Consider the following 27,356-nt stretch of genomic DNA (forward strand, 5'->3'; position numbering starts at 1 on the left):
ACTTCTTTATAAACCTCATAATTGTTACACCTAATATTAAACCAGTTAGTAAATATTAATAACTGCTCTTCATTCCATACCATTTAATACTGCCAATATTAAAGAAGTATTTGTTATACCTACAACTATATGCAAAGAAAATTTAGTATTCCTTTGCATAACTGTTCAGACTGTTAGCTTTGTGCTAACCCTTCAAGGTGCTTAAGGGATTGCTCCAGACCTTGGAATACATTGTTTATTTTTAAACTGCAGTTAGAATATTCAAATATCTCAGTATCATATACTCACCCACCTTATTACACAACCATAAACAGCATGCACATCACACACATATACAGTAAAATATCATTTAAGTTGATTTTAATATGTAATTTTTTTGCATATGGAAACATTCATACAACATAGAATACATTCATGCATTCGTAAATGTAGCAACCACTTTATATCAACAGCTCTACATAATGAAAGTATTCTTACAAAGCAATATAAAAATAATTTAGCTTAAGCTGCAGGAGATATTGTAAGACAGGCATTATATAATTACTCATTTTAGATGCACTGGCAAAGTTAGTTGCCTATAGGTATAAAAAAAATAGCCTTTTAGACTTGCTCCCATTATTATTCTCAAATGAGTGACCTATATATACAGAAAACAGTGTTATTACAGTATAGCTGTTACTGCTTATTTATTCCATTGAAGTTTCCAAATGTTTTCTTCCTAACTCATCAGTTGCTCCCGAGCTCCTCTTCCATCCTCCAAATATTGGCTAGGAATAGATGGTCATGGAGCTTTATCAATGTCATTGCCTGCTCCAGTGATAAATGCTGTCCAATTTCTTTAGAATATAATTAAAATATAGGATATAAGTAGAATAGAATTAAAATGGAAGTATTGGAGACCAATGAGTTAAATAACCCAAACTACATGTCAGGTATATTAGTGTTACTGTTATATATACCAGTCTTCGCTGTGATAGTGTACATAGTGTAGTACAAGTCTTTGACTGGATGTTTATTTTAGTTCCAAATTGATGGCAGTGCTTTCCTGTATTTTCCATGTCATCCCCACTCACTCACTTTTATGCTGTTCTTAACTTGGTGACTGCCTAGAAACTCTACTGTGCAATACAGTTCAGAACACCTCAACTTCATTATCTGATGTTAGGTTTTGTATTTAAAATACAAAGACTTTTTAATTGAAGGTGGAACAAGGCTGATCAGTCACTCACAGTCTCTCCAGGGATCTCAGTCCGAAGAAAGAGCCATTCTTCAACCATAATATCTTGTTGTTACTCAGAATCCTACAAGAAGTCAGGAAATAATCTGGTTAATAGAACATGATAATTCCACTGATTAAAACCAGGTAATTACAGTAAATGATTGCTCTGTAAAATACTAATCACAAAATTCTCTGCTTCATTTGCATTTTCCCATCATAGCAGTAAATAAAGATTACCATTTCCTGAAGTGCATAGTTTCTTCTTTATTAAATAAAAGCACATTCAAGAAATATGTCAACAAATGACTTTTGGCTTCAACTTGAAAATTATAGCACTGATAAATGCCCACGATTCACCAGTAGATTCTAAATTACCACTGGGAAAGGTACTTGTTGGGGCTTCCCAGTCAGCAAAAAGGCTGATGAAGCAAGGAACATGTTTAAAACTGTTCCAGACGATTACAGGACAATACAGTCACTTTGCAGTGACTGCTGTAGCAGGGCTGTACAATGAATGGTACCATCAATGGCTGATTGATACAGAATATTTCATTTTCTACAGGAAAGACAAACAAAAAAACCCACTCCTTTACCACAAAAACAGACTCCAAAAATGTTTTCCTGTTGCAGTCTCTGCATAGAAGAAATTCAGTAATTAAGCTATGCCTGGCCCATTAAGTACCACCACCATCAAGTATACATGCAAGCTGGCCCTGCATGCAAGCTATTGAAAAAGTTGTCTATTCTTCCTCTTCGTGTTAAACTACTGCCAATGTCACAAGTGGCTCCTTCTAGTTTTTTCATTTTTCATCGCTATATTTCCAAGCTCTCTCAGAAGCAATACAATATGAACATGCACTCGTTCTGAAGATGTTACCACTTAACCTTACAATATACAAAAGAAATGTAATTTTGTTTAGAAGCTCAAGAAATCATCTTTTTAAACAGATCTAATGATTATGCAATGCACAGAAGAAATGTTTGTCTCCGAAAAAATCTAATTCCAAATGCTTGAGAAATGAGTCTTTAATGTAACATTTACGATAAATTATACTTCTCTAGTGCACAAAATTCTATTTCGAAATAAGAGACATAGCTTGCAATGAAGATAGAAATAAAACAAATTCAAAAGAAATTTTATGCTCTTAACTAGCAGACTTGAGACTTCATGAATCAATTTTTTACTTTTGTAAAGTTTTAAAATGATCTGTTACACAAGACTATCTTAACTTGTCTTGCTCTTAGCATTTACTATTGTACAGGAACAGTAAGTGCTTTGCCCCAGCATACATCCATTACATAAGATCTCAAGTATAGGTGCAAAAGACAACTCATATCACTGACTCATAGTAAAATACAGAAAATAATTATTGATGTAGGAAAGTTAATCTTACCAACATCACAGTTATACACTAACGCTGGTAAGATTTGGAGATTTTTGCAAGTTACTTCTAAAATTCATCAATAAAGATACGTAAATATATTTTGATGCAATTTGACGGTCCACTGTCAGAGAACACGAACAACAGAGCAGCTCACATCTGACTGGTATGTTGTTACACTGTGTTGTTACCGAATACACTCATGCAGAAACATTACTCCTCACCCAGAACCGGCCAGTATAACCCGCAAGTGGCAATTTTGGATCAACCATGAACACAGGCATCTGAAAGCACGCAGAAGCCTACATTTATGACAAAAATTAAATATACTCCAATATGCGTACAGTCTATTGCCATCAAGTAAGAAACTCCACATCTCACAAGATCTTCCTTCTACTTCTCAGATTAAGAACCATATGTACGACATTAAATATTTTTCTAATCTACCAACTCTTCACTACCATCTTAGAAATATATTTCAGCAGTGACATGATGACAGACTGCAAACTGTTTCAATTTGTCTTGCTTGTCAGATTTTCTGAACTTTTTAAGTGCCCATACAGTGACTAAATTGGAAAATTGTTTTTAAATTCTGAGTATCTAAACTAGAAAATGTAAATACATGAAATGTTCTATTATTTTATTCTGTTCTTTTATTCACCCTCTTTTCTGAGGCTGCACAGAACTCGTGTCAGTCAAGAAAACACGAAGTCCCAAAATTAAAATTGACTGGGCTTGGAAATACTAACATCATAAATTCCACTTTGTATTGGGTCATTTGGTTATATGCTGTGTTACAGAGCATCTGTGTTACCATTTTTGAGGTCTATTACAATGACATTAGATATAAATATTATATTTGGACTGTTCTGCATAGCCTGATTTGCAAAGATACACACACTTCAGAACTCTCATCTGGCTTAGATACAAGTATTTCTGTCTTTGAAAAATTTTCATGGTGCCAGTTTGTTTTTCCAGCCTTCTATTCATTCTGCCCAGAAAAAGAGAGCAGTCTGAACTTTGCTGGCAACTCCATGAAAATGCAGCACAAGTCAGCATCACATGGGTCTCCTACGCTCTACCTCTGCGTCTCCTTCTGTACAGCCCTAAGCATGTAGACTGAAACCAGTATCATTAATCCACATAAAACAAACTTCTAGAAACTAAAGAGATCTAACTAGTAATAAATCACAAGATTAAGCAGAACATTTAGTTCATAAATGGAAAACTCAGTAAACACAGCTGATGTTCTGCAATACTGCTATCTCATTTAGTCATTTGCTTTTATTTTTCCGAAAGATAAACTGAGTCTTGAAAAATATAACAGACACCACAAAACTAAAAAAAATAAAACACATAGAACTTAACTATGTACATTTGAGTTTCTAAATGAAACCTTTCAAATCTTTATACCAGACTTTCACAGAGACTTTCACACAGAGATTAGGTTTCAAAAATTAAGTTTCCTTCAGGGCCTTCTCTTCTCTACAGTGCCAACGAAAATTCAGGTTTTATAAACAAAGTAATATGGGTATTATAGTTAAAATACAATTCTTTTCCTGTTCAGAATCACAGCTTTAGAGAATCCTAGCATTCCAATGAGGTCCACGGGGAAAAAGAAAATCTTCTCTAACAATTAATACACATCATCTACATTTAATTCAGCTAGTTGGTATGCTACATGGGAAGAATACACCTGCTTTTAATTAGATTTAGTGATGTCCAAGAACTTGCAATGGGCTGTTATCAAGAAGGATTTGGTTTGCACTGAAGACTGATCCTGTGAATACAATAAACAACTTTACTGAAAAACTTAAATCACATTATTTTTCATAGAGTAATGAATCACTTGTTAAAACTTTTGATGCAACTCATAACATTCTTCCCTTCTGAGGACTTTTGCTGCGGGAATGAGGCTAGAAAGGAGGAAAGTTTTGGTTACAATGTTCAATATACTAACTCAGAAATGAGGCTTAACTACAGATGATGAAAAATCTTTTCAAGTAATCAATGCCTGGTCAAATTGTGGCTCTTACTCTTGATGCTAAAATTACACTGAATAATTTTGTATATTACTTTAGAAAAGTAACAGAATTGGCATTAAATGTATGAAGTACTGCTGAAAAAGTTAGGTCTCTCTTTTCCCTTGAACCAGTCACCTGCTTACAGGGAGGTGTTTGTAATTAGAGACCTGCAGAAATTTTGCAGGAAAAGAGACATGAAGAGCATTCGTTTCTTGTACTTACAGATGGAAAGGCTTGGTGGATAAATACATAAAAAAAAAAAGATGCTATTCATGTATTTGGGTTTGGATAGCTTATAACATAATTATAACTTTCAGATGTAACAGAAACTGAGTCACTTATTTTAACAAAAGATTAAATATAGTTTGGATTTTTAAAACAAATCACCACCATGCACCCACTATGATTAAGTATTTCTCACATTTTATTTATTCACAGCATTTTCACTTGTCTTTTTTTTTTCTGATGTGCTAGTGAATCACAGCGATAAATATTGCTACACATTGCAACTAGGCAGCTGGTTTAAATAATTATCAGTTTTTAGCTATGTGCTAATAATCTCACATTTTAAATATTTTGTTCTGAGGACAGAAACACTAAGCAAGTGAGCACACTTTAAAACAAGTTTCCTGGAGAAACCTTCTGAGAAAGTATTTATTTTAAAGTTCAGTTTGCAAACTGTCTTTGCACTATATAGAATGATCGAAACCCCAAGTAACTGGGAGTTAAAATGGTGGTACTTTCAGCCCTAGTCCTCATAGGATACATCTAACTAAAATAGTCCTGGGTAGCAATCCACTAGCCAGCACCACTCTGCTGATCGGACACACTATGAACAGTTTGCCCATTTCATTGACCCTTTCACATCTTATGTCTCTGCTGCCTCTTCTCCCAAGATGCTTTATGGAACAGTTTACCCCAGGGAGAGTGTTCAGAAGACATTAACTCTACACCAGGTCTGCCCCTTCCTGGCCCTGTGGAGCCCTTCAGCACTGTTCCTGCAGTCTCTGAAGGGTCATCCTTCAAACACTCTCTCATGACCTACAACAACACCTTGAAGCATGTAATCCATACATGTAGTTTCATGATGCAAATGTACTTCTCTGGTGGGCTGCAACACAGGCTGCACGCTATTTCATTCATCTTGCACTGGAAACAAACCCACCAACCCCACATGCACACAAGGACCAAAATCATGCCAAAGAGCATGCGAAAAACTGAGAAGCATGGATCATCAACGAGCCATTACTTCCACTCTCTCCTGGACCTCCTTCCTTAACAATATAGACATACCTAAAAGGATTAATTGTTCTAATGGGCTACAGCCATCTCTCTGATTTTCTTTCTGGTTCTTCCATTAGAGTTAAACAAGCACAAATCTTAAGAGTTTGCTATGATTTTTGCTTTTGTAAAACTATGAAAAATGCAAAAAGACATAATCCTGTGCAACAAAGTTTCATTCAAGTAAAAAACATGCCTAGTATAAGAGAATCAACTGTAGTATTAAAAAAAGTGTCAAATAAAAAGCTCTCAATCATAATGCAAACAAACTTCAACTTCCTACAACCCCTCAAGCACAGAAAAAGAATCTTTTTTTCCATGCCTTCAAAGTCAATGGACTTGGGTTCACTCAACAGTGAAGAAAAATTCCACAGCTGAGGCTTCTTTAGTGACATAGTACTGCATTCCACCCAGTAAAGCCTAAAGACTGAGCTCACACAGCAGTGCATCCACAGAGAAAGCACATCTCAGATAATGTCTTGTCTTTCTAGGATTTGGTTTAGATGAAGACTGCCATTCTCAAATGCACAGTGAACATAGAAGGAAGTGTGACCTATTACTGAAAATATGTATTTCTTCTGATAATATTCACAGGGGAAAATAAAAAAAAAAAACCACACAAGCAAAAAAAGCCTCACCCAAATTTCATGAAAAAAGTAACAGTAAAATGTTACCTTCCATCTGATTTTCTGTTGGGCAGCCCAGACTTTAACCAGTCCTGTGTCTAGCTCATAGATAAGCTGAACAACCAATGTCTAGAAGACTGATCCCTCTCAAATTCTTTCTTTAAGGCCCACTCGCTGAGCCCAGCTGAAAGTACACTGAAGTACTACAGGAGACATCAACCAGGAGACCAACCATACTTGCCCCTGCTCTTCCTCTTAATTCCTGCTTGGTTTTCCACTTCTCAAGTAGAAAGGTGTGTTAGATGGATATCCAAGATAATTTGACTAAAGATAGAAACTCAGTCCATTAAGATTGTACATTTGGGACCTCTGTGTTGAGGTTGTGCTAAGAAACTGTGTTTCAAGTTCTGCAGTTTCTTTTACATACTAATTTCAGTTCAAGCAGAAGGGAATATCTTTTATTTTAAAATAAAAAATTAAGTACTAATAGTAGTTAATCATTTTACATAGAAGCCTGGTAACAGTTATCATGTTGCAGTTTAAGCTGTTTGTTCTCTTTACACGTTATGTGGTTAGTTACAAAAGGAGTGTGAGCAGACATCCTATGAAATACTTGGACACAGTGGTGGGAAAAAATATGTGAGAATAGTATTTAATTTCTTTATGGTATCAGAATAAAACTAGAATCCACTTATATTAAAATATTACAGTGTAAAATGAAAAACTATTTTTAAGGTTTTAAAATCCTTCTTCATAAACCAGAATATTGTTTATTCCCACAACATCCATAATTCATTGCGAGTTGCACCATAAAAACAAATGAAGAAGGAGCTTGCACCACAAAAATGGCAGGAATAGAAAGGAAAAAAGAATGCCTGCTTTTTGTGCCACATATGTAGAGCTATACGGAGCTATCATAAAATACAGGTAGTAATTGCATTTTTTTTTTTCCTCCAAACTGAAGACCAAAGCTGAGCTATTAAGGCTTCAATAGATAATATCAGAACTATACCAATAAACTGGGGGGAAAGTCATAGAACAATAACAGAACTGATTGAACAAGTGAAGAGAGAAAAATGACTGAAGAACAGTACTGACAGCTCACTAGATGAATGGGGCATGGCAGACACCTACATATTTTGATAACCAAACAGAAAGCAGGAAAAACTTGTAAAAATATGAGAAGTATTTATCAATTCATTATATATCACTATTTGCATGCAGTAATTCACAGTGCCTGCTACCCTGCCCAACTTTGAGAACACCAAAACTTAAAAAAGATGAGTTATCAGGATCCTAAAGAGGCATATAATGGTCTCAAGTGACACCTCTCTTCTCTAGGAGAATTGTGGCCCATTGTATCGTTTTTTCAAACTAAACAAAGTCTGCTGTCAACATTCTTAAAAGGAAACATACAAAAATCCTGTAGAAAGTAATAAAACCTAGTCACTTAGCACCTCTAATTCCACCTGGTTTTATAATTATCTTCACTATATACCAGCTTGTGTTAAACCCATTCACTTGCAACATAATCAATCCTAAGCATTACCGAAAACAGAAAAATACTCAAAAATGACCTTCTATTGTATATAGTGGCAAAAAACCTCGAACAGCTATAGCCAAAGAAGCAATAACAGTGTACTAATTATCCTTCTAATTAGAACAGTGCCAACTGAAGAGGTATTTCCAGATCTTGACGCTATTTGATAATAGCAAAAGAGGCAATGAAACTATAAGCACCGAGAAATTTCCTTGTAGGTAATAATTTATTTAAATGAAAGTCCTTCCAAAAGTGCAAAGAAATGCTAATAGTCTGTCATACATTTAATGGAATGTAGGAGAAACTGTAGCTGACCACTCATGTTACGGAAATATAATACTGCTCTGGTGGAAAATGACTGTTCAATAGCCTCACTTTCAGTAATTCAAAATATAAGGCAGCACTCTTATTTTTGTTGCTTCCGTGTTCACACTGGTGGCTTTTCATCAATGGTCCTCTTGGGTGATATAAGAGACTGCTAGGTCACATTCAAAATAACAAAGCCAGAGAGGTCTTGCATAAGTCATCACACCAACTGATTTAATTAACTAAAATCATATTCAAGAGCATTTTTGTGTAAGCAACATCACAATTCAAACAGTGAAACAAAATATCATCATCATTAGCACAACACACAACTCATCCTCTCTCTAGTACTGGTACAGTGGTACTAATATATTAACAAAAGGAAACAGCAAGGTCACTCACAAGTTGAAATCTTACTATGATTTCTTAACAGTGGGGGAGTTAAAGAGTTCCCAGCTTTTGAAACAAGCCCCCTCCACTACAGGGTGATATTCATTAACTGAACAGGACAAGAAGCAGCAGGAATCAAAGCATTACTAATAGGACTGTGAATACTTCCGAAAAGAAATGTGGTTGTCTATTTTATGACTTTTGTCAAGCACCAGCAAATTTCTGAACTAGGTTATCCTCTTAAGTAAAACATTTTTTTCCACAAGAACTGTAAGATGTAAAGGTTATATCTATAGATCAGTGAAGGCCCAAAATATCATACATGATTCCATGCTCAAAGTTTAATCAATTGTATTCAATAAAGTCAATGCCTGGAAAACTTATGTCATTAGTAAATGATTGTAGAAAAAGGTTTGACAATAAAAACAGTACATAGAATAAAATTATGCAGTGCTATTTCCTGAAATCACAGAATACTGAAGTGCTGAGTATATAAAAATGTGATGAATCACTACTATTACTACAGTGTGTACATGTGTTTATAACATCATTAAACTGTCTAGATAAATCTTGCTTTTAGAAGTTTTGAACTTAAGTACAGATAACTTTTTCAAATGTAATCTAAAAAACCAACACATGATCTTTTGATAAGACAGCATTTTCATTACATCTTTTGAAAAAGAGATAATTTTATCTAAGTGAACTTAGTGACTATGCCACTACACCTACAATGTGCACAGTCTTTAGTTGAGAGATAGTTCTGTGTTTTTAGCTTTCTGTAATGGGTCCTACTGAGTCTAGCAGAATTATTTACATGAATTAAATTTATCATGTGCATTAGTTTTTGAAGATCAAAGGCTCTATTGTCAACATTTTCTTTGGAGAAAGGGAGGAATTGTTCAAAGCTCTCTCTACAATGAGAAGGAAATCCCTACATCAGAACTTTCAGTAAAGCACCATTTTTAAAAGCATATGCAGGCAATTGGTGGCAGCATGGGTCTGCATGCCTTGTTCCTGGTTTTGCCTTTGACTCACTGCAGAGCCTTAATTCAATGAATATACACTTAAAATGTATTTTTAGTGGGAAAAATTAGACTGATACAGAATATAAAAAAAACCCAAGTTCTTCACTGAGTAAGCTGTGTAATACACAAATGGATTTAGTGAAGTGCTTGCTTATAGGAGAATTAGCTTTTGATTTGCTTGTCATTCAGCTCAGTTGACATTATAGGGAAATGACATTCTTATATTTGTTTCTCATTCGACCTTTTATACAATTCATCGATAGCTATGTGCAAATACCACCAGGCGGAGCAGAGCAGTGGAGTGAACAATGTACACAAGCAACGTGCAGATTTGAGCATTTCAGTGTGCTCAGCATCAATTAGTCAGACAAGAGCTGAGAAGCATCTTTATCCTGTAGGACAGAAATTTTTACACTCATTTCAGTGGGACTAAGGAGTTCGTTCAGGTTCCCCATTTCAAAATGGTTACTGCAAGTAATTTGCCCTGGTGATTCATAGCAAGGTCAATATAACAACATGCTCTGCTTTTCTCCTGGGCTTACACTCCACTGCTCAGCCAAATAATCATCCCAATCTGCCTTGCAGCTCTCACAGGTGAGCCAAACCTGTTGTTTACATTACCTACAATACATTCAGGTGGCTTTATTCTACAGATAAATTCTGAATTCTTGTTTCAGTTCAAGAATTTTAATAACATTAAATTTTAATAATTTATTTGGTCAAAATATTTTAAGAGATAATTCACCTTTCCTAATTTGGATTTTACTATACCTTTCTTTCTTCTAAGTCATTTTGGAAAAGGATTAACAATTCCTGAGTCACCATTCCTTGTTTATTACACTTTTTATATTACCTTTTATTTCCTTCAAAAAAATCTTTTCAGCATTACTCTTATTCAGCCCACTGCTCTTCTTTTAAACCCTGAAACACCTATTGTGCTTTTCCCAGTTTTGCTAATTTTGTATTTATTTCTAAAACATTGTAAAGTTTCCATATTATTTCTGAATAACATGCTCAGAATTGTCTTCAAAATACTCATGTGTCTCAGTTACCACAACAGTGAAGCAGTAACAATTGCTGACTAGAAATCCAGAAGAACAGTGAAAGTTTTTCGCTGTAGTAATTTATTTTGATTTTCCTCCAAATTGGTTTTTATAATGGCTATATCTTAACTCATAGGTTCTGCTGCGACTGTAATTGTGTTTTACATGAGAGATCTGCAGTAGTATTTTTTTTAAATGATGATATATATATACAAAACTCATTCTGAATCGTTTGGGTCATATATCTGAAAACTGAAAGTCTGAAAAAAGAGACTGGTCTGACAACATAAAATAATTCCTAGCTGAATTTGAAGAGAAACTCTTTTCTCATAAGGAGACATTTTAAAGAGCTAGGTTATTAAATCTAAATTATTTGCTCTATTTTGCCTCAACCAGAAGGATGCATGTCAGAACACTCCTCTTAGCCCTCCATTTGATTTCAAAGACATAGAGGAACAGAGATTTAACTGCTAATAGGGAGTGACAATACTGCAGACAACTACTGATACATTTGAAACAGTTGGTGATTGTTTATATTTAATTCAGAGAGCAAGCAACCCTCACATAAGGCATATAGGCCATCATATCAGTTTATAGTTCTTTTGGTGCTGCTGCATGGCTTGGAAATGGTTTTAAAAACTGAGATTCAGGATAGCATCCAGCTGAGGTAGAAAACACAGGGCCACAGCTAATTTACAATCTCTGAATCGCCTAGATTGGAAGGGACCTCCAGAGGCCACCCAGTCCCACCTCCTGCCCAAAGCAGGTCCAGTTAGATCAGAGCACAGCTCGGAGTGATGAAACAGTGACACTTTTTTTTTTGTAATGGAGACATTAGCCATTGTGAATTATTTTTGCCTTAAGCACTATTTATAAAGTGGACTACAAGAGATTAAACAATCTCCAAGAAATTTGAATTCAGAAGCTAAATCCAGACAGCACAGAGGTACTCTGCTTGCATGCCTACTGCAGAGACCCGATAGTTATGGCAAAAACCAGGACTGTCACAACAAGGATAGGTCCGAGGAACCCTAAATATGAGGATGCAGACCTTGAGCTCTACCTGATCTCCTTCTGGTTTATGCAACATGGGTCCCTAACTGGACCAAGTATATTTTTACTAGGGATTATACAGCAAAATCACCAATGTGTAGCCTACAGGTTGGATATGTTTTATTTCTGTGACAGTGCCTTCCTTCTAACTGAATTTTTCAGGATTCATATATCACAAATAAGACAAGGACAACAACCTCTGTCATATAAATCCCAGTTCTATATTGCCTACCCAAGACAAAATGGAAAATTATTAGAATGTAACATTTATTGCAAATAATCTGTATTGAATTTTCAACGTTTCCTGCACTATTTAATGTTATTAAAGAGTTTACTTCAAGAATTCTCCATGTTAATATATTATTACTGAATATATATTTGGAAAGGAACAAACATTTCATGTCATCTTCTAGAAATAATTAAGCTTTCAGCCAGCTTTTTCTTTCCAATTTGAAAATATATTAAGGTGTGACATATCAGTACGAAGAATTAATAACAAATTAGTACAGGTAGAAGACTCAGTTTACTTCGTCAAAAGCACTAATTTTGAGCCTAAGCAATGTTTTTGTGTCTTCCATCTGCAAAGGGATTTTGCACAGGTGATGGGCAACATGGTACCCTAAGAAAACAGGCTACAAGAGAAGATTCTGAGGGAGCTGGCAGAAGTCATTGCTAGGCCACTCTCCATCATCTTTGCTAAGTCGTGGGCAACGGGAGAGGTGCCTGAGGACTGGAGGAAAGCAAATGTCACTCCAGTCTTCAAAAAGGGCAAGAAGGAGGACCCGGGTAACTATAGACCGGTCAGCCTCACCTCCATCCCCGGAAAGGTAATGGAACAACTTGTCCTTGGTGCTGTCTCTAGGCACATCAAGGATAGGGGGATCATTAGGGGCACTCAGCATGGCTTCACCAAGGGGAAGTCGTGCTTAACCAACTTGATAGCCTTTTATGAGGACATAACCCGGTGGATAGATGATGGTAAAGCTGTGGATGTGGTCTATCTCGATTTCAGTAAAGCGTTTGACACGGTCTCCCACAGCATCCTCGCAGCTAAACTGAGGAAGTGTGGTCTGGATGATCGGGTAGTGAGGTGAATTGTGAACTGGCTGAAGGAAAGAAGCCAGAGAGTGGTGGTCAATGGGACAGAGTCTAATTGGAGGTCTGTGTCTAGCAGAGTCCCTCAAGGGTCGGTACTGGGACCAGTACTATTCAATATATTCATTAATGACTTGGATGAGGGAATAGAGTGCACTGTCAGCAAGTTCGCTGATGACACCAAACTGGGAGGAGTGGCTGACACACCGGAAGGCTGCGCAGCCATTCAGAGAGACCTGGACAGGCTGGAGAGTTGGGCGGGGAGAAATTTAATGAAATATAACAAGGGCAAGTGTAGAGTCCTGCATCTGGGCAAGAACAACCCCATGTACCAGTACAAGTTGGGGGTAGACCTGTTGGAGACCAGCGTAGGGGAAAGGGACCTGGGGGTCCTAGTGGACAGCAGGGTGTCCATGAGCCAGCAGTGTGCCCTTGTGGCCAAGAAGGCCAATGGCATCCTGGGGTGTATTAGAAGGGGTGTGGTCAGCAGGTCGAGAGAGGTTCTCCTCCCCCTCTACTCTGCCCTGGTGAGGCCGCATCTGGAGTATTGTGTCCAGTTCTGGGCCCCTCAGTTCAAGAAGGACAGGGAACTGCTAGAGAGAGTCCAGTGCAGAGCCACAAAGATGATTAAGAGGGTGGAACATCTCCCTTATGAGGAGAGGCTGAGGGAGATGGGTCTCTTTAGCTTGGAGGAGACTGAGGGGTGACCTCATTAATGTTTATAAATATGTAAAGGGCAAGTGTCAAGAGGATGCAGCCAGGCTCTTCTCAGTGACATCCCTTGACAGGACAAGGGGCAATGGGTGCAAGCTGGAACACAGGAGGTTCCACTTAAATATGAGGAAAAACTTCTTTACGGTGAGGGTGACCGAACACTGGAACAGGCTGCCCAGAGAGGTTGTGGAGTCTCCTTCTCTGGAGACATTCAAAACCCGCCTGGACGCGTTCCTGTGTGATATGATCTAGGTAATCCTGCTCCGGCAGGGGGATTGGACTAGATGATCTTTCGAGGTCCCTTCCAATCCCTAACATTCTGTGATTCTGTGATTCTCGTAAACAGTTTGGGAAGGCAGTTCTCACCTCATGTGATGAATGTAACACAGGAGCAATCATCTCCAAGTGCATCTACCTCTCAGCTTCCAAGCTAAAATGGTCAGTGATGGTCTCACTTGTGATTTGTTTTTTTTAATCTTAGCCTCAAATGCTATCTATCAGCTCAGATACTTAAAAGTATCTTCCCAAGGCTGCATTGTTCAATATTTGATGTTCTTTCCATTTTAGTTATATCCACAAGCTTTGAAGTAAAGCTTTCAGCACAACTGTTCAAAACACTGGTATAAATAATACAAAGAAACCTAACATTTGATCCAACTTCCATCACACAACTAACTTTTCCTATCTTGCTTTGTCTTTGTTTCTTTCACATTAGTCAATGTTCAGTCCATTCATCCACCTTTTGTCTGATACTTGATTAAGGATATTCAGCTTTACCTCGCACCATGCATTTCTGTCGAGTGGCTCCTAAAACATTTAGCTGTACAATAACTGTAGCTGACTGCATTGCTTTTACAATAATAAACTCTGGCAGCAATATCCACAATGAATTCCAAAGCCTTTGGAAGGAATCATGTCCTGAAGCTATCACAGCTATGTTAAATGAAGCTTGGTTATTCCTAATGGTTTCTCGATTCATTTCTTTTAGTGGTTTTTAAGGTTTTCCTAAAATAATGATGACAATAATTTATTCATTTTTCAGAAGTGACTTCAGATCCATGAATAAATAATGAGAGTGACAGCACCTTTCAGGGATGCCTGAAATGACACAAAAGGAGCTTGCTTAAGCAAAATCAGTTGTATTTACCTATTTTTTAAAACCAGAATGCCTACATAAAGAACAGAAGAAATAAAAGGCATAAAAGAAAAAATCAGGAGCAGGGGAGAGAGTATAGCTATGAGCACTAGTGGAGAAAAACAACTAAAATAAACTAGCATAAAGGTTGTCTCATCTGGTACACATACAGTTAATCAACTATTTATTAAACTGGTCCAGAAATGAAACACAACTTTTGTTCTTTAGGAAAGCAGCATGACCTGTTTGAAGTTAAACAGAATGACAAAAAAAAAAAGAGCAGGTCTTAAATAATTCCTAAAATAATAGCTCAGATATTCATTCCTTGAGCAAGCCACTGCTGGAGTAACGGACAGGTGGGTGTACCAACATGGAAGTTGCATCATCCATCAAAGACAAGAAGGTACAAGAAAGTACATAGCACAACAGACAGTTCTAGTGGCAGCCAAAATCAGCATGGGTACCCTTCCGTTTCTTTTGCATTAAAATGCTATTTTCTCATTTATAACTGTGCTACATGCAACACATGTACTGGTTATTTCTTTACTGATCGCCCACACAAGTGACACTTATCAGATCATCATTTTGTGCATATTGTGTTAGCATACAAGATGGCTAACGTATAGTATTTAAAGCAGCAAGTTGCTAGTACAGATATTTAGTCCTGTTATTAGATTTATATTGAAATCTTGTAATATTTCTTAAAGGCTGCCAAACGCCAGACAGACGATTAAAAAAAAAAATAAATCAAGCTTAGAAAGAAAAGTCTGTAACACAGTCTCTGAATTATCAAATAGCACTTGCAACATTAAACCTGAATATTTCAATGCTGTTTCCATCAGTTTTCCCCTCACACTATCATATTACAATGACTGAAGAGAAAGAGTATATAAGATTATTTTCCTTCAAACTTCATTTAAAAATCCATTTCTGCTGTGTTTCCTGTATTGAATTTAGCTAACTTTGGTATTGTTTGCTAGTTAGGTCCCTTTCTCTAAAATTTGTTTACTTACCTTCCATCAGATTCCAAGTTCTTATAGAATATCAGATGCCACAAATTAGCTTTAATAAGTGACACAGAATAGTTAAAAGATATCAAAAGATATTACAAAGCTTTCTGAACAACGTGTATTAAAGATCAGGTAAAAGCAGTTCCATTTCCAAAAATAAACTCTTTCAAAATTGTAACACAAAACCCAATATATACTTTGAAAATGGCTAGTCATTGTAATCTTAGTCTTGTAATTAGTCAAGCAAATGACTAATATAAAGTAAAAACTTTCTCATTCCAAGTCCTTCACAAGAGTCAAGTGTCATGAACTAATTGCTCCTGAGCAAAACCAGTTATATTCAGTATGAACTAGGGAAAAAAATTAATAATGGCTCAATGTCTTAATTATATCTGATTCTGGTCTAACCAGTCTGAACATTTACATAGAATAACAGAAGATTACCTTAAAGCATTGTATGGCAAAATAATCACACACTGCCAAAGACTAATATACCTGAAACCAAGCTTAATGCACCTGCATCAGTTGTCTACCTACAGCAATACTACCATCTCCCGTTTCATGCTCCGATTTTTTTCCATTAATTTTCAAAAATGTTTCTATACATATAAAATACATCTTGTTTCAAGGTGACAGTTCTGTAAATTAATTCATTTGAGAGATTTGGCACTTTTTAAAATCTCCATCTCTGAGAATTCTGGTTGTCAACTTCCTTTAAAACAAGAAGTTTCCAACTATCATGGATACAAAATTTAAAAAAAAAGCTGACCCAAGTGCGTGATGTAGGTTCAAAAATGGCAAGTTAAATAGAGGAATCCTTAGGGAAAAAGGTCTATATTTTTTTTCCCCCCTAAAACCTGATTCATGATTTCTGAGCACATGAATTTGACAACAGTGCTTCCTTCTCCCGCTTTAAACTCTACACTATAAGTGCTTACTGTAATAGACCTTGGAATCCCAAAATACAATCATTTTCCTGAAAAAGCAGGGAGCTGCATACTTCCCTGCCGCAGGAGGGCACAGGCAGCTACCTCTGCAGCACGCTCCGTTTGTTTCCCCTGGAGCCTACAGCAAACCTGCAGTCTTTTGCAAAGGGAAGAAAGTCAGGGCTCCCAGAGCAGGAGAGCAGCAGCAGGACTCAGCATAGCCCCCATAAATGTAGGATTGGAAAACTGTCAGGGAGCTGCTGATGACTGAGCCCATGTCAACAGGACATTCACGCTCACTCAGGGCTTTCTCCAGGTAGTAAAAGTCAGAAGGAGAGTAAGGATTTGGGGAATCTCATCAAGTAGCTTCATTTTGAGTGCCCATGGCTCCCGGAGGGCTCCTCTCATGGCAAGTTACTCAGATTGTTAGCTCTGAAGCACCTCTTAACTAAAAGCTATACAATTGCTGCTGAATAATCCGATACTCAATACAGCTATGACTTTAAATTCTTATGCTAAATAAATAGAAAATAGGTTTCCTAGATGCTATATTTACAGTTGAAACTTCTATCTGCAAAGACTGTAACTGTAAATTTCCTTCATCTTGGAGTTACACATGCTGGAGATGCACAACTCAGAAACATTCCCTTATCAAACCAATCACTCCTAGAGAGGGCATGTTTTACCTTTCAGACACTATTGCATAAATATTCAGACGTTATTTTGGGAATCAGCAGAGCCAAGATTACTGGAGTTTTAAATTGCTTTTGATGTTTCTTACATCCACGGTAATGATGAACATAACAGCTATCTATTGTGATACACGTGCATCCGAAGACCATTACCATGCTGTGTGTACTGGAAATTTTTTTTAACGTTAAATTGCTAAACTAAACTGGCTTACTATAGCCAGGACCAAATGGGAATTGTTGAAAAGCAAAAGGCAGTATCTTCTTGTGTCCTTCTTTATGATTCCAATATGCATACTAGAGGATATATAAACATATTATTCCTTACTCGGGAAGGTATTTTCCTTGGCCAACAGAATTTTCTTAGGCTTCTTTAAGGAAACAGATTTTCAGATATTTAAAAGGGCAAACTGTCTTATGAATTATGCTGAATATCAAAGGTTATTTCTTCATTGCAAAGCCTTCTCTCACTGCTTTTAGCAGGATGGAACTAAAACTATTTTTATTTTGCATTAATCTATCCGGATAAGAACACAGGACACGAATAAATACAGGCTCCTTCCACTTCCAGTGCAAAATAACATAGGTATCGAGAACAGTTAGATCACAAGCAAAGGAATAATGGAAACACAGGTTTTATGATCAAAGACAAAATCCAGAATTGTGTAGTAGAAGCAAAAAATGAGATGATCCTCATCAGGACCCTACCGCTTGAAGCTGCATTGTGCTTTGTTTTATAAGGCACACGAGTATTCTTTACCCTTAAAATTACACCCATTTATGTAAGTATTATTATTTCGCAGACAGTAAATCAAAGTACCAGAGAGAGAATCATTTGTGCGGTTTTGGACTTGTGGCTGAGTTGGCAACAAAATCAAATTTCCGGCGTTTCAGGCTACAACTCCGAACAAGCGACTCTCCTTCTCACTTCACTGATTTCAACCTGAGCATTAGGCTGAATAAGAATTACATAGCTGAGAACTACCACGAAAGAAAAAATTGTGAGCAAGAATTAGTTGAGATGCATGAGTCAGCTTAGGAAAGCTTAAGATAACTCCCACTGCACTTGTTTAGGCAAAGCTACAAAGCTAATTTCACCCCTAAGACTGAGCTTCTTATTAAATCACCACGCACAAAAATCAACACACATACACATATTCATTTTACAGATTCCATTAAACCAGTTACATTTCAGTAAAGCACTAGCTCATCTCTCCGGGAAAGCTTTCTTGGTGCTTTTCTTGTTAAGCACGGAAACAGCTGAAACATGAAGCTCAGGACTGAAACCTCTCTAAGCAGAAGGGCAGCGAAAGCAGTGGTTCCTCCTGGGGACACCCACCACACCAGCGACGGACAGCAATGAGCTCTTCTGAGCAGAAAGACAAAAAACTTCAAAGCAAAGACCAAGTTCATTTTGTCTGTATACCACCATCCGATATGAAAATTAACTACCTACCTTTGTAAGAGATATGCTTAGGGATTATTTCAGGTAATACACCTCAGAGAATAATATGCCACAATAAAAACTGGTAGCATCATTTCAGCAAGCATCTGCAATCCTAGAGGGGGTAATGGCCGCTTCCAGTTTTGTCAGCATTAAGATACACACAGGCCACATATGTGACTTCAAAAACTGTTATACACAAGACTTCATGCCAGATCATATCTTTGTTAATGCCATAGAACAAGTGTTTTGCAGGCCTTTCTGGGAAAACAGTACCTTCTCTGTGTTGCCAAACCCTAAGAAATATTCAATTGAGCTTTAAAGGGGCATTCACTAATTGTAACTGGTATGATCTGACAGAAATTCAGAGATAGCTTGGCACAATTTTGCAGACAAGATTAAAAGGATGGGAATATACCACACAGAGTACTGACTTTGCAAAGTCAAGCCATAAAGCCTGAAATCTCTTCCACTTAGCAGATGCTGTGTACCAAAGGACCTAAAATCCAGTACAACAAAATCTGATTGCTGATCCACACAGTTCATCATAAACTTAAAGGCAGCAGCAAACAAATTCTGCCCGAGAACGTATTTACAGAACTCCATCAAGGTGTCAGATGTCTGCTGTATTCCCAGCTCCCTCTTCAGTGCATGAGATAAATAAAAAAGATTGCTGGATCTGATGGCATCTTCACAGAGTGCTTCAAGTACTTGGGTTTGAAAGGAAGATTTTGACTGTCAAAATTTCTTTACAGATAATCTGTACACGTATTTGAAGGGCATGAGGCTGAAAAATTTATGGCCATTCTTATAGATTAAGTGACAACTGAACCCAGCTAATGACGAGTACTTTCATATAATAGATGTCACAGCTCACTACAGTGGCTGCATTTGGAATTGGCCCAGTTAGAATTGTCACTTGGTGAAATTCTAACATTAACTTTTATGCAGATACCAAAAGCAATGAAAAACTGTGGTGGCATTCATTGACCTATCATCCACACCTCACACTGTCTGACAGGAAGACTGTTAACTTAGTCTGTCAATTATAAATTGCCACTCTGATCAACTAAATCATCTTGATACTAAAAACAAAAACTCCCTGTATACCTATCTTGGCAATAAGTCTCATGAAAACATTCACCATTGGACAAGTCTTTGAGCTTGCACTGACCTTTTACAGCTGTATTAAATCACCGTTACCATGGTTTGTGTGACAGCAAATTTATCTTAAATGTAGATGAAATCACATTTGCAGTTATGGCTTATACTCCAAAATAAGATGATTATTCTTGTCAACCTTTTAAAGAAACCTTTAAAAAACCCCTATTTTCTAAAGATTTCAGAACTTTAAGGACCTACTTCTAGCACTGGAGCCTGAAATCAGACACCTTCACAGCTATAGCATATGTTCGAGTTCAACTATCAAGAAAGTGGGGGAGAATAATAATAATAAAATAGCAAAATTAATGTATAACAACTTCCTGAGATACCTTAGAGCTGAACTGAATAAAATAGTCAAATACCAATCTCATTTGAAGAATGTAAATAAAACATAAAAAACATTCAGAATGCAGTTAACACTACCTGACTGAGCAATACAAGTATCTTCAAGATTTTATAGATTTCACCACAAACACTGATTCTGTCTATGACAAATTAGTGCTTATCAAAATGCCAAACTTGGAGAGAGTTCCTTTTTCTTCAATCTATCTCTATATTACATATTTATAAAGCCAGTGACATTACAAAATAGCAAGCAATACAAGTTATAACACGTCCTTGTGTGTTGCAGAAAGCGACAACAGTAGGGATGCTCTGTACATTGTGCTTTGCTATTTGCCATTTTAAGACACCTCTTTTATCTTAGGTATTATTTCTGCTTTTGTACCTTTATAGACTGAAAAGAACCATTTTAAGAGAGGTTTAAAAACTACAATAATTACTTCATACCCGAGCCTGACACTTTCAATCATGTTAAATTATACTGATTTAATACTTGAATCTGCCACTCATACTGCGTATCACCAACTAGCTATGCAAGTCTCACTGAAATCTAGAACGTCAGTTTATAAATCTCTTTTTCACATTTCTAGGCAGTTGCTCACCAAAATAAATTCTTTGCACAGAGCTAGAATATTCTCAGAGAGTACCCATTTTACCAATGCAGAGTACCAACATATATGCCTTAGAAACCATCATCAGAAAAAACTCCTGCTTCCCTCAGCTCAGCACCTCTCCACCTACAGTGGAGTCTCCTTCTCTGGAGACATTCAAAACCCGCCTGGACGCGTTCCTGTGTGATATGGTCTAGGCAATCCTGCTCCGGCAGGGGGATTGGACTAGATGATCTTTCAAGGTCCCTTCCAACCCCTAACATTCTGTGATTCTGTGAAAATGTGGAAGGGAGGTCCTGGTCTACAGACAACAGCCAGAAGAGGGCAGGGGGAAAAGATCCAGGACAGAGGTGACCAAGGCAAATACTTAACTGGATCAGATTGAAATTATAAAAGTGAATTCACTTTTTTGTCACTTTCTCACACTTTTGAGGCTTCAGTATTCTCTTCAGGAACACCCAAGAGGTAGATGTTTCAATAAATGTCCCAGCAAGTTTCACCATATTCACCACACTCAAATGAAGAACAGACTTCGTAACCTAATGAGAGGTACCCCACTTTAACTATTTGATCACCCTTCTAAAACATCCATGGTTGTAATTCTATCCAAATGATATACCAGAACTATAAAAAGCTCCTTGGCCTACAATCTGGATCACCTCACTCCCATCTGTAAATCATCAGCTAACCACAGACTAGTCAGCAGTTACACATTTTAGGTAGCAATTTATTACATAATTTTTAAAAAATATATACAAAATTATTGTGGGCTTTAAGAGGCATGCAAGAATAAGATTAACAGTTTTCTTATTTAGCTTGAATAGGATTTAAATGACACTGTCAGTATCAACAAGCATATACAGTACATGTGATATTATTTCATTTATATTTCTTTTAGCTTACAACAAGATTTTATAAGCTGTATTAGCCCAAAGCATGTAACATTCATAAGACAAGTACAATTTCTAGCTGCACAGTTTATATTGTATAATTTTGTAGCTCCACAGCTTCAGAAAGAATGAGCAGCAAAATTCAACTACAAACCACCACTAGCCTCATTCATTCCCAAATGAATTATCACTTAAAGAAGTGAAAATTCCAATATCTTACTTTCTAATATGCAGCATAACTTGAAAAAAAAATACACTAAGTTTGCTTTCCAACTGGACTCAGTATTTTACAACATTCACTCTGTTCTCCAGAGAAGGCTATCGAGCTCCTATAGTTCCATAAGCTCAAAATAAAAGTATCTTGGCCATACTGCTTTGGAATGTTAAGTCTGTAAACCAGGCAAAGTATTTTATATGCTTAGGGGTGGTTTTGATTCTCTAATAAAAGGAATTTAAATTCCTAAATCCTACAGTGTTATTATGAACCTTCAAGACAGTTTTCTAAACTCCAACAATGAGCCTTTATCTTTAAATTCCTTCAGATTTTCTACTACATTTAAAGAGAAAGAACTTTCATAAGGCTGATTAAAATTTTCCTAAGCTATATAGTTTCATAAATATGTTTTCATGAAGAAAGAACAGCTCTTGAACTTCAGATAGGCAGCTTTTGAATCTAGAAATTCAATTTCCTTAGAGACTGTCTGAAAACCACATTACAGGAAGCTATGGTTCCTGACTTAAGGGAAGTGGAGGGAAGGAAAAAGTAAAATAACAAAATGTGCTGACGACCTGAACCTGCCAAAAAATCAAAATAAATATTACCCTGCATATATTGTCCTGAGCACCCGTTATATTAAAACAGCAGCTGACATGCACCAATAAATAAAAAGGGTAAGAACTTTGTTTAATATGTCAACACTTAGCAAATTATCAAAACAAAACCAGCAGCATAAGCTAACTACTTTTATCAGCATCCATAAGGGTTTTCTTGCATTTTCTTAACATTTAAAATACATTTCTAATTGCTTTTAGTAGTAAACAACACACAAATATAGGAATTATCTTGTTGATTGATATATTTTATTGTACATTGACAACCCTGTTTCTGACCACGTGAGGTACTGCACACTTCAAAGGAATGACAAAAACATTGTTTAAAACCTGTCCTCAATAAGCTTATTACTCTGTAACATCAATTAGTGTATGCCTGCAGCCCTTTTAATCTACTCCAGTGTAAACAGATTTTCTCATTGTACATTTTCTTTTCCAAATTTCCTTTTAAAGCATTGTATTACCTGCTTTGACAGTTTCGCTCCCTGCATTTAGATATAGTTTATATGAGCATTAGTTGGTTTTACCAATTTTGTCTTTCATATCAACTAAATTTACTGCTTCATTTAGGCATTTCTATTTCAATCAAAGACTATTTAACTTGTTTTTATTTTTTTTATACTGTGGTGACAACCTTTTTTGAAAATAATGCTGTTTTCAAAAACAATATTTGTGCCATACTTAAATTTTACTTCCTTAAGTTCACCTCCTGTCCAATTTCATTAAAAGCTCCTCTTAAGTTTAGTGCTCATTCCACCCTGTCAATGTATTTGTTTGCTTTTTATGCTGATGCATCCATGTTATTCACTCTTCTCTTACTGGGGATTATGTCTCTAATCACTCTCCAAAGTTCAGAGGATTGAGTTTTTCCAGTTTCATTTGTGTCAAAAAGAGGTACGAAGGGCTATAAGTAGACTTTATACAGTCCAAGTGTAAAAATTTACCAGATGAGTTTTTTTGTCAAAACTCCAAAATATCGTCACGGCATAGAAAACGAAAAATGGAAGCTTTGTCTTTTCTAGTTAATTGATTCAGTGAAATTATTTAAATGGAGATCTGTTATTGTTTTTAAAAAGAGAAACATTGTTATATTCCAAAATTTGTATATAAAAAAAAAGTTAAAGTAAAATTTGTTTTATTTAATCCAAGAGTGCCTAACAGTCAAATAGTGATTTTTCATTAGCACTCTCATTTCTTTCCCAGTACACTACTGGGTTTTGGCCCTATGTCTTCTCTCCTTAGAAATCAAAAAAACTTTTCCTTTTTCTGGGTTCAGTGCGTAAGCATCTAATAGAAGCATCAAAAACAATACATAACGTGACAATGACTCATGTGTTAAGAAACAGCCCTGACACTAAAGTATTTTAAAATACACCATTTAATTATCTTCTCTCCTAACACAGTCAAAATCCATGTTTTTACAACCATATCATAATAAAATTCAAGATAATTTTAGTACATCATCATCCAAGAGGTTTCTTATTTCTTTACACTTAAGCTTGAAATTTTTCTTTGAAGGTTAATTCATTGGAACTGTTGGCTTCCTTACGGGGAATCATTTTTTCTGGTCTCCAAACTTTCAAAATATTATTACTGTAATTAACATGTATTTGAGGACTTGATATTCCTGCATTACCTCCAAAGCCTACTGAATACATTGTACCAATCAACTTATTCATGGGTGTCTCTGTTTAGCCCTCACCCAGGGCTAAACAATAAGCAGTTGTTCTATCACCCAATCTTCCCTCCCCAACCAAAAAAGGGAATTGGTAAAAGAAGGGAGAGTCGTGGCTTGAAATTTAAACAGATTTAATAAAATAAGAAAATCAATATCAATACTAATAAAAAAGACACAAAATTATACTTAGCTCATAGACTGGTGGCATGGAGTTACTCTCCAGGGATCACAACCATCAAGGAGAAGAAAGGACAGTAGAGCATAGCAAAGAGCCCACCATCCCCAGCAGCCTTCCCATTTATAGTGAACGTGACGTTAATGTTACAGAATACACCTGTGGGCCAGCCTGGGTCAGCTGCCCTGGATTTAACTGCTAATGGCCTTGATCACCACACCACAGCTGGCCACAAACTGAAACAAAATAACAGAAGAGTGATTCTATGAATTTTGTCCTCACAAAACCAGGACAATGGGGTAAAATGACTGAGGCAATCTCAGAATCAATATATATAAATCCACCCCAAAAAAAGGTATGATTTTGTTCTTCAGTAAGAACTACTGAATTGAAGCAGCACTTAAAAATCTTTGATAATTTAGTAGATTTGCCTCCCCTCCTACTTCTCAGATAATTTATGAAATCCAGCACATCTTCATGATACTTCATAAATAAACAATAATAATGATTTTTCATGCAGAAACAGTTGAATCACAGTAGCATATTTTTTCACATCCGTCACATTCTTATCTTTAACTGACATTGAGGACTGCACCTGTTATTTTTAATACATAACTGACCATCTGAAGACATCACTGTCACTCCCTTTATGCTTATTTTCTCATCAGAATCTCTATCTCCAAATCAACACTTCAATGCAGAGAGTGGCCACACGAAATGAAGCTACTTTTTTCAGTTTGGATTCAGACAGTCAGAAATGGACTTCAACACTGATCAAAGAGGACCCAAAACCTTACTGAAACGGGATGTGATCCCAGCTTCTTCAGAAGATGAAAATGACTGTCCAGCAAACACATGAACTGGATAAGAACTTCCCAAAAGACAAAATAATGTACAAGCATTTTTCTTAAGCGTGTTACACATTTTAACGTACAATTACTAAGAACTCCTGCGGCTGTCAGTTTTACTGGCTGATGTCAGCTACAGCTAGAAGACCATCTAGAAGTGTGCAAGATAAGTTTTGACTAACACCACTCCAGCAGAAAAGGAGAATAGAGAAGGGAAAAATAATAATAATAATTAAAATAAAAGTACTTTCGTACCATTTTCTGATAATTACAATTATTTTAGAAACAGAGAAATATATCAGCTCCCCCTTCCCACCTAATGAAACTTCACAAGAAAAGCAGCTTGTAACAACTTGAAAATGAATGTATTTATTTAAAGATTATCCATTTAGACCATGCAACCCTAAAGGGCCTACTTCAAAGGTGCCCTGCAGGGCTGGCTGAGAGGCAACAGTGACACTTGAAACTCAAGTCTGATACCCTGTCAATGACTTAAACATAAACTGGGACAATCCTAATCCACTGAATTCTGACCTGGAGTAGTATGAAACTTGAATTCTCTAATGACATAATGTTGCTTACAATAATCTCTTTTTTTCAACAGCAGGATGTTTAACCTACATGTGTCAGTTCAAATACTCCATGCATCTTGTATCTGATATAACATGATGTTAAAATTAAAATTCACTGTAGTAAACCAAGCTAATATAAATGAATCTGTCCTATGAAACCCTTAAGTGTCAAAGTCAGAAGGTTGTTGGAGGTCTTAAGTAACAGCTGCAATGAACCTGTTTCTTGTTTTGTTGTTCCAGACTTTGTCCTTTTTACCCACCCAACCTTTTAATTTATGCCTGGTCATCAGCTGAACTAATAGGAAATAGAATATTGCAAATCACAAAGCATTTTGAAAGTAGAACTAGTTCCTCCCATTTTCATATACCTTAATCATTTCAAAATGCACTATCCATAATACTGGCAAACAAAAATAAGTTAGTCAATTTTTTAAAATCACTTCTGAATGCCTCTCAGTGCCACTATTTCGTATTATATTCAATAAAACTTCCAATTAACATTTCAGAATTGATCCTAGTAAATATCCAAACTCATCTCATCCCAGGCACTTGCAAGGTATATGTTTAGCTCACTTTCACAAGCTCAACCATGTCATAGCATAAGCCAGAGATGCACAAAAATACTACAGAGCCTATCAAGAACACCAAGGAATTTTAAGTGCAGCAATAATTTAGAATCCCTCTGAATTTATGAACTAATATGTAAAATTATGTCAAGTAATTTTCAAGTATCTGTGACAGGGCTGTGAGTTGGACAGGGCTTTGAAGATCTCCTTAGTTCTTCTTGTTGTTTGCTCCCCAAAGAGAACTCAAAAGTCTTTTGACTATGAAAGACAGAAAGAAATAGAAAGGGTTTTAATCCAGACCTCCCCCTGGTCATTGCTTCCATAGAAATTAGAGGGGGAATTTGGGGTGGGGTTTTTTCCCTCCGTTAGAGAATTGCTTTTCAGAAATTCATTGAGTTTGGCTTGTATCAAAACCTGCACCATCCCTTCTGGTCTTTCAGCTCCCTTTTCTTGCCACTCCCATGTCGCCACGCTGATGTCCTGTTGAGTTCAGGACACAAGCATCCTTTGAAAGGAATCCTGCTCATCCCTGCTTCTGTGCTTTGGTTTGGAGCGCAAAACAGCCTCTGAGCGCACTGATGGGATTTCTTGGAAGTGAAATTAAGTTCAAGCTCTGCTCCAGGAATGCGCCTAACGCCTTTCAGGAGGAGAGGAGCATTCAGTCTGTGAGAACAGACTAGAGCCAGTTCGAAATTAAATACAAACACTTGCGCTCGTCCCCGAAGTATGTATAATGGACTTCTACAGCAGCATTTAATACTCCAAAGTAACAACTGA

The 27,356-nt window shown here is 36.6% G+C and overlaps 1 protein-coding gene across 1 annotated transcript in view; it reads right to left on the reverse strand.

Moving 5' to 3' along the window:
• Positions 1-27,356, reverse strand: part of LOC137662585 (adhesion G protein-coupled receptor A3-like) — a 284,198-nt gene that overhangs the window by 236,615 nt on the left and 20,227 nt on the right. The window contains exon 2 of the mRNA XM_068399128.1: positions 1,230-1,301. Within this exon, the coding sequence (XP_068255229.1) occupies positions 1,230-1,301 (72 nt within the window). The remainder of the gene's footprint in view (positions 1-1,229; positions 1,302-27,356) is intronic.

The sequence above is a fragment of the Nyctibius grandis genome, chromosome 4 (genome assembly GCF_013368605.1).
Source record: "Nyctibius grandis isolate bNycGra1 chromosome 4, bNycGra1.pri, whole genome shotgun sequence".
Lineage (NCBI taxonomy): Eukaryota > Metazoa > Chordata > Aves > Nyctibiiformes > Nyctibiidae > Nyctibius > Nyctibius grandis.